At 34.4% G+C, this 8513-nt stretch overlaps 3 protein-coding genes across 3 annotated transcripts in view; all 3 read left to right on the top strand.

The window, feature by feature from the left end:
* LOAG_16659 (hypothetical protein) overlaps positions 1-1536 on the top strand; it is a gene marked incomplete at both ends in the record, with an annotated part of 2611 nt that extends 1075 nt beyond the window's left edge. Inside the window, 4 exons of the mRNA XM_020449306.1 lie at positions 269-442; positions 720-899; positions 1096-1179; positions 1417-1536. Coding sequence (XP_020307164.1) covers positions 269-442; positions 720-899; positions 1096-1179; positions 1417-1536 — 558 coding nt within the window. The remainder of the gene's footprint in view (positions 1-268; positions 443-719; positions 900-1095; positions 1180-1416) is intronic.
* Positions 1537-3044: 1508 nt separating this feature from the next.
* LOAG_10467 (hypothetical protein) lies at positions 3045-7632 on the top strand (the record flags this gene model as incomplete). Its single annotated transcript, XM_020448169.1, has 11 exons — positions 3045-3087; positions 3335-3484; positions 4127-4193; positions 4542-4710; positions 5013-5081; positions 5302-5463; positions 5630-5815; positions 5958-6140; positions 6463-6555; positions 6926-7150; positions 7396-7632. Exons 2-11 carry the CDS (start codon positions 3442-3444, stop codon positions 7630-7632), a joined length of 1434 nt encoding a protein of 477 aa, XP_020301663.1. The 5' UTR covers positions 3045-3087; positions 3335-3441.
* Positions 7633-8024: 392 nt separating this feature from the next.
* LOAG_16658 (zinc finger protein) overlaps positions 8025-8513 on the top strand; it is a 1939-nt gene continuing 1450 nt past the window's right edge. The window contains exon 1 of the mRNA XM_020449305.1: positions 8025-8343. Coding sequence (XP_020307163.1) covers positions 8168-8343 — 176 coding nt within the window. The 5' untranslated portion in view covers positions 8025-8167. The remainder of the gene's footprint in view (positions 8344-8513) is intronic.

Below are 8513 nucleotides of genomic sequence, written 5' to 3'. Positions count from 1 at the left end.
TTGTTGTAGCTTCGTCAGGTTGTTGGGCTATTTCAAAAGAAAACAGTTACTGTTGTTACTGGTTGGTACTACTTTATATACTTCATATATTGCTTAAAGTATCGGTTTGATCTGTCTTCCTCGTTACTATGGCACAGCCAATCATATGTATGATTTCCGATTGGCTACAATCTTTAGCTGTGAGTACATCTTTATCTTTAAATAAAGCACTTAAAATAAAACGACTATCAATCTAATAAATTAGATGTAGTTGAGCTGTTCTTTTCAGTTTTCTGTTTTGATATTATTCACACTGTTGATGGCATTAGCGCTATGTATTATGACGTATGCTTACATTGAGTACCTTGAGAATAATCTTGGAACAACTTTACTTATGTCAATTATTCGTGATCACTCTGAGCGCAGTGATATTTCTCAAGCACTCCAGCACTTACATCAGCAGGTATAACAGCATATTTTAAGACATATTTATCTAACGATAGCATTTTATTTTAGTATGACCAAGAATGTTAATAGAATTTGCGCCATGTTTTATAGTCTATATTTACGCATATTTAGAACAATCTTAGGAAACCTTAATGTGGCTATCGTGAAGACAACGCCACAGACATCATTAGAGATTGGATGAAAAGAATTAATGGAGTCAATTTGGTTTTTTTATCCTAAATATTTATGTCACTTTTTAAAAAAATACCACTTGTTTATCATTTTTTTTGCAGGGTCGCTGTTGTGGTTCTCAGTCTTTCGAGGATTGGCGTGATTCCGTTTGGTGGCAAAAAGTAAATAGCGTAGCTGAGCTCAAACAGCGTTCTTTTGATTTGGCTGTACCGGATTTTTGCTGCCGCTCAGAGAAATCGAACTGTGGACGTCGGGATCATCCCTCTAACATTTATTATAATGTGAGTTGTTGCACATGTCACTTATTCATGCCCTTCATCTACCAAGTCATCTAGAATTCTCTACTCAGTCATGCTAAGACGAACTTGCTAAGGAATCATCCTAACTTGTCCTAACTTGTGCTTGCAGAACTTTACTTTCTTCGCTAAAATTTTTCCTTGTTCAAAATTTACTGATAAGCTCTAATGGAATTTTCAGGGTTGTCTGGATTATTTGAAAAAAGTGATGAAGGAACAGCTGCTAATCATATGTGGTGCTGCATTTGCACTTGCAGTTGTGCAGGTATTTGTCTTTTGGTTTTGTTACTAAATTCTAACACTGAATACACTGAAAAGTTATTGAATAAATTGAATTATCGAAATCAGATTGGACAGAACTTTCTATTTCATTTGTATAATATTTCTATCCAATCAATGATTTGACAGGAAGTTTTTAAAGGAGAAGGTGAAGAGGGCTACAATAATTGTGACTAAGGTTTACTTTTTTTACATGTTTTATTAAAATATTATATACTTCCAGATATTTTGCATGGGTTTTACTGTATGTTTGTATACGAAATGGCATGAATTTTTGAAGTTTCGACTTGTAAGGTCTAACAGCAGAGAAAGGGACGACATGACTATCATGTATTCTTCATAAAGTTTTTTCTGGTCTACTTAACTTTTTCTAAATTTATGAGTGTACAGAATATATAATCAGATTTGGCAAAAAGAAAAAACAGATATTCCTCTGTTTTTATTCTAATATTCGAAGTTATCTCATTTGCAGACTCACAAAATTGGTTCTTGTTCACAGCATAAATGTCGTATTTATATTAATCATATCGCCTTATTGCTCTGCTTTTGTCTATATGTTAAATATTGTTTACAGCTGTCGTCTTTTTCTTTTTAATTTATTAACCAAGAGGGAAGCTTATCTTGGATTTAATGTAATATTAATATTTCTTGCAGCGATAAGTTTTATGTGATGTCTTAAATTTTTTTTTTAGAATCTCGTCTTGTGCGGTAACGTTGTCTACAGTTATCGTGTTCAAACTGTGTACTCTTGCCTTGTAAGCATGTGGAATTTCAGTTTATCCAAAATTTTTGGTTTTGCCTAAGAAAATAATACGATTAATATGTAGACCTTTTTTTTTCAAATCAGTGAAGCACTACCATATATATTATACAGTTTCCTCTTTCAGACATAATAATTTTTGGGTTGATAATTAAGTCCCTTAATAAAAGCTATACATCTACGATTTATAATTTTGGTTTACGTCATCTGCGAATGAATCCGGTTTAGAATAGAACTGAAAATAGTGAATAAAGATGAGTCTGTATTCAACCCTTACTTTGGATCCATGTTAACATCAAACAAAATTAATCAGTTGGAGATAATTGAGTAGGATGTAGATTGTCCGAAAAAGATGAGCGCAAATTGTTGAAAAAAATAGATTCTATTTGAGAAAATCCGCGATTTCCTGTCGCACGCGTAGAAAAACATGCGAACTACTTAAATTATACTATTTGAAAATTGAGCTAATCACTTGGAAATCGAAAATAAATTAGGATGTAAATTACTGTACTACTTGAGAATTGATCTTATGTGAGTGACAAGTAGGGAACCCTCTATCCACATCATGAAAAGGCATCAAAACTTCAGGTTTGACGTCTTGATTGTTTCAATCCCACCTTTAACCATTTAGAATATGAATATGCAAGAAAGCAAATGGCCTGTCTTTATGCATAAAATACTGTACTTCAAACGATAATTACTGATATCAACTGGATACAGGCTTCTTTTTATTTTAAACCTCATTTTACGAAAACCGAAAAACTGCACCGATCAATACTCACACCCTAAATTTGAGGCATTCTATTATTCTTCATAGAAACAAATGGTAGAAGAATGAGTAATACCCATCGGGGAACTTATTTGATTTGCCAGAAAAACATTTTTGTCTTCTTTCTGGCAATTGATATGGTTGAAATTTGATCCATTAAGGAAAAAATTTGTGGTGGTAGTCTCCAATGATATTTCTTCCGTAATATTATTATAAGACCCTTCGGAATTTCAGGAAACGAAAGGAATTGAGGCCTTACTGCTGCAGTTAGCTGTTGGTAGACCAATTCGAAAATTCAAGTAAGCTAATTAAGCGAGGAAGAAGAAAGGAGAATGAGGATGAAGAAAAAAGATGGAAGAGTCTGGGTTAGTAGATTACCTTAGGGATTTGTTGGAGACCTGCTTCACAGAGCCCATAGCCAGGATTCACCAGGGAATTCCCGCTATGCTATAAGCTAGCTTACATATTGCCCAGTTCAAATCATCTCCCCCGACCTTTCTTCTGCTTCCTTCCCTTCCCCCGTCCTTTCCCCTTTTCCTTTGATATAAGATTCCATTTCTTCACAGTTGACAGACCTTCGCATTCTTTTTCAAGCTCAAGCTTACTTTCCAGTCCTCTGTCGTGATTATCCACGCACAGTGCGGCATTCTATATGTTTATATTTGTTGATACTGAAGCTTTGTCCATTATTTTGGGAAGTTGAAAATCTCAAATCAACAATGTCAACGAAGAGGAAGCAATTTAAGCCAAAAGCATTCAAGGGTATAAATTGTTTCTTCAAATTTCCTATTTATCGCATCTTCTATGGATTTTAGTTTCTCATAAGAACAACAAATTTGAACTTTGGTATACTATGAGTAGTAATTTTGACAAACATTTTTTGTCCGTATTGCATTCTCAGTGTACTTCATTAAATTTGTCAAAATCACAAAATGCTTATAACATTCTACCGTCATCAACAGTCTCACAGTGTCTCATCATCTCATGATCATACACCTGATCTTAAACTATCATCACACCGGAAGTAACGAGCATGGACCTCCGAAGGAAGCTACCAGCAACTAAATTATTTTATTTAATATACCTGCCAAGATTGGCTCAAACTATTCTCATTACGATAGCTTCCACTTTGCTTAAATTTTTCGAAAAACACGTGACATCTCCTGTCAGCAGACATCACGCATTCTTTACCATTTCAGTGATCTCTTCAAAAATCTTCTCAAAAAATATCTCTTCAAAAATAATTTTGAAGGAAATGATCGAAAAAGCTGACGGATAATGCAGTAGTTGAAGTTACTGACTGATAGTTAAACTATTAATCAATTACTTATTTTTCTAGTCTCCAAATCGATTACTTATTTCATGAAAGTATTTTATGAATATGATCATTTAAAAATATTCCAGACGGTGAAGCAATTAGTACTGTTTGTAATAACATGCACAAGGATCAAGAAATGGAGGAAAAGAAAAGGTCTGTTCATAAAACCGCTACTCATTATTTCGCTAACATTCCCATAACTAATGAACCTACCTGAGATAGATATGGTTTCATATCCTCAAGCTAAAATCTCTTCTATAGCGACTAAAAGATTTTTACCCATCATTTTTCTTCTACATAACAAATTCAGGTTTATATAATGGGTAGATATCCATTATAAAACTAACTTGATTGCAAATGATGTTAATGTTCAAAAATTCTCGCTACAAGTGGGCGCTGAGCAGAAGTTTTAAAGCTAAAGCAAATCATAGTTCTCTTTTCCTTCTACAATTTAGTATTACAGTAAAGGAGAAAGAGCCCATTATATCTCAACTTTTTAAGAAAGCAAAGAAATGATGGAGAATCAAGAATTGATGGTAAAAAAACCGGCTCTTGTCCAGAATCTTGTCTTTCATCCAAGACCATGGATATGGAGATAATCTGCAGCTTTTGTGAGATTGGATTTGATGACATCAAGACGTTACAGAATCATACATTGCAGAATCACCGGGTATGATGTTTTTAAGTTATAAGGAATAACTACAAAAATGCCAGATTCAATCTTCTACCAGATATTATTACTTAATGTTTACATTCACTGGTGAGTAATTCTACTGCTTTCTTAATTTTTCATAATTTTCATATTTCCAAATATGAATTTGTCATTAATAAATTTGAAATCATCCGCTGTCCTTAGAGATTGCCTGAAGTGCCGATTAGAAATTTCTGGAAAATTCGACTTCTCAAAAAATATAAGTTCTATGCAAATGACTGCTGCATTCCATGAATTCTTTCACTTATTTGTTATTTCAGCAGCAACAACAAGAGCAAAATGTTAAAGTAGAAAATGAAGAAAGTGATGCAATCTCGTTGAAGAGTGATGTATGCATTCGTTTTTATTTAGTAACAACAAGCACAACAGGGAAATGAAATATTTTCTTGATCGGTTTAAACTCTGCTTGAGCGTAATATGCTAAGATTCGAAATGTTGAAAACGATACAAATCATTGGAGTCCGAGCAATTACTCGGATTGCTCCATTTATCTTTATGAAAGTGAATTTATATAGGATTAAATTCAAATTCGTTTAAAAATCCTTTCAGATCTGTCGAAGTAGTGACGGAGGCCCATCATTGGTATGTCAGCAATGCGACAAGACATTACACGGTTTTGCTGAATTTGGTTATCACATGCGAACACATTTAATCAGTAAAGATTGTGAACAGAAATGCAATCTTTGTAGTGCTATCTTCACCGATCCTATTGTATTCAGCTTTTTTCTCTTTCAAAAATGACGAATTTGATGCATAGCAATTAGATTTTTTTTCACTCAGTTTTTGACATTGCAAAAGATTTTGCAAAGTCTATACATATTCACTCAACTATTAATAAACACTAACTTAATTACTCCCACCTACCTATTTCTCTCAGACTCGAATATCGCATATTGTGGAACATTTCATGGAAAATAGTCTCCATATACAATGCAAAGAATGTCCGACAGTACCGTTTTATAATTTTCAACAAATTCGACAACATCAATTTGAAGAGCACTTGGAGATACTATATCGTTGCTCCATTTGTCATCAAATATTCAGGAGCCAACATCGTTTTCAGGTACAATAATGTCCGTTCTGGATGCAATCAAATGATAACATGTAGTATAATCCCAGGAGACTTGAGAAGAAAATGAAAATGAAGAGGCAGTCAGTGATAGTATTCACAAATATTGAACATTTGAACTAAATATTTTCTTCAGGAACATTCCGTAACCCACTTCGAGGAAGTTCTCCGCTATCACTGCGCAGCTTGTAGCATCCCATTCGAAACCCGTGATCTTCTGGCTATCCATGTACAACTAATTCATGATCGGCCTGCTGTTACTTTAACGGTTAACAATTTACAGCGAAATTTATCGGAAGATAGTTCCTGCAAAGAACAGGTCATTAATTCTTTCTCATACGATCGACAGTTTGTAGCCAATCACTATTAGTATCTGAATTTTTAATTATAAGCTTGAATATTCGCCGTCTAAAGCCAATTTAGTTTAGAAATCTCGGTACTATTAACATTTGGAAGTGTTTTGATTTCGCATTGTAATTTTCAAAAATGCGTTTGCAACATTTCAGACTCCAGCTAATATAGATAGATATACTTCTAATAACATAATAGAAGTTCAATATCTACTGAGTATACGACAGTACTAAATTACTAGTTGCCGGAATACAAAATGCGCTAAATAAGTTCGGATCTTTCAATTATAGTCCGAAAGACGTCTAGTGAAATGTTTGGTCTGCGATATAAAATTTGAAAATGAAGATGAGTTGGACTTTCATCGTCTCGTTGAACATTGCAAGGTATTAGTTATTTCTCTTTTAGAGAATTTCGTTGTTGTACTTTCCAATTTAGTATTTAATTTGTTACTTCATGTTATGCCTGCTCGTATGATTCTTCTTTATCGTTTTTACCTGAAAGGCCATATGAATTTTGTAATCCGTCGAACAGATACCTTTAAACGGCAACATTTTTTATATATTTCAAACTATCTGTTATTTATGCATCGGTGTTGCATGTCATTTTAGAAGAAATAACTGATAAATTCTTTTTTAAATGGTCAAATGGTTTAATTTGACTTTGAATTTTCGTGACGGTTCTTGATTCTCAACCTTCGATTTTTTGTTGTTAACTGTTTGGAATTTTCCAGAGAAAAGAAAATTTTTCCCTCAGGTACCCCGATCGAATCGTTGCGCAGACTGTCAGGCACAAATCCAGACCGTCACACATTTCAAGAATCATATCCGTGAGCATATACAAGACGAACATGCAGTAGCCTGCATCGTTTGTCGACAAGCACTTCGTAATGATGCACAAATCGATACTCATGCCAAGTATCATTTGCAGTTTAGTGATAATACTTTGGAAGCGGATCGACAATGCAGTATATGCCAACAGGTTCACTAATACTGTCGATTTACAAAACTTTCATTCAACCTGCCGAAAGGGATCTTGGCCTCTGCAAACATTATGCGATATAGAAGCATAAACTAATAAAGAAGTATATTTGAAATATATCGGCATTCTCATTCTTGTTCCTTTCATTCGCGCTCCTTGATATCACAGAGAAATCCTAACTTGCGAGAGTGAATGATAGATCCTGATGGTGTATATGTTCTTGACATTTAAGAAAATTATTGCAGCATTTCTCGAGCGAATCACTCGGATTACATATGGTGGAGCATTCTAGCAACGGAGATTGTCCATATTGTGACAAACATCTCCCCAATGTTGGGAGTTTATTGACTCACATCGACTCGATCCATTCGGATGTGAAAGCAGCCTATCAGTGCCATAATTGTCTACAGGCCTTTCATTTCAGTTCCCAACTACAGCATCACCATTGTTCTCCTGTTACACACGGAAGACTCATTAAGTAGACTTTACTTTACTCGAATTCCGGTAATTTGTTTTTAAAATGTCGAAGTAAAACTACAATGCAATATGCATGAGTGCGAGATAACAATGAATTAATAATCCATGTTGTAATTATTGTTTAGCTCTTTTCGAGAGCGCATGTCACCAATCTTGCACCAGCAACAAACTTATCAGTGCGCATGTTGTCCTAAGGTTAACAATTGTAAAACTTTTCCTTCAGTTTTTGTTGGTTTTTAATCCGTTTCATCACATAACCTTTTTTTTCTTTGTCATTTTTATCATTTCTTCTTCGCAACTATCCCTTCTCAGAACTTGATTCGGAACTTAGCAAGTAAAGCAGAGAAAGGCTTGGCAAGACATTTATAATCTTTATTTCATTTCCGAGTGATTTGAAAATTTAGCGTGGTAGACATTTGTGCAAATGATCTGTGATGTATGGTAGGAAATACATTACCTTGCACACTGCTAGAAATTGAGACACGATTGGAGAAAAACTTGAAAGTGCCGCTATTGAAATTTTTGTAATTTCTCGTTAAGATGCTCGGTTCGGGAAGCACTCTACAGGGTCACTCACATGCTCATTCAACAAGAGCATTCCGCTGTGACCTTTGCGTGCTATCTTTTTCATCCAGTCAACGCCTTGAAATCCATCGCAAGAAGCATTTTACGGAGAAAAATTTTACGTGTCAAATTTGCGACTTGCAATTCTTAAAGTAAGTATGCACTTTCTATATGTATAATATTATATATGATAAATATTTATAATACATGATCCTATTATATATGTAATTATATTATTAATGTCTTTTATCGACAGTGTGTGTGTGTGTGTGTGTGTGTGTGTGTGTGTGTGTGTGTGTGTGTGTGTGTGTGTGTGTGTGTG

The sequence above is a fragment of the Loa loa genome (genome assembly GCF_000183805.2).
Source record: "Loa loa unplaced genomic scaffold supercont3.12, whole genome shotgun sequence".
NCBI classification, from domain to species: domain Eukaryota; kingdom Metazoa; phylum Nematoda; class Chromadorea; order Rhabditida; family Onchocercidae; genus Loa; species Loa loa.
Note: the sequence above shows the minus strand (reverse complement) of the source record. Positions and strands in the feature narration are given on the sequence as shown.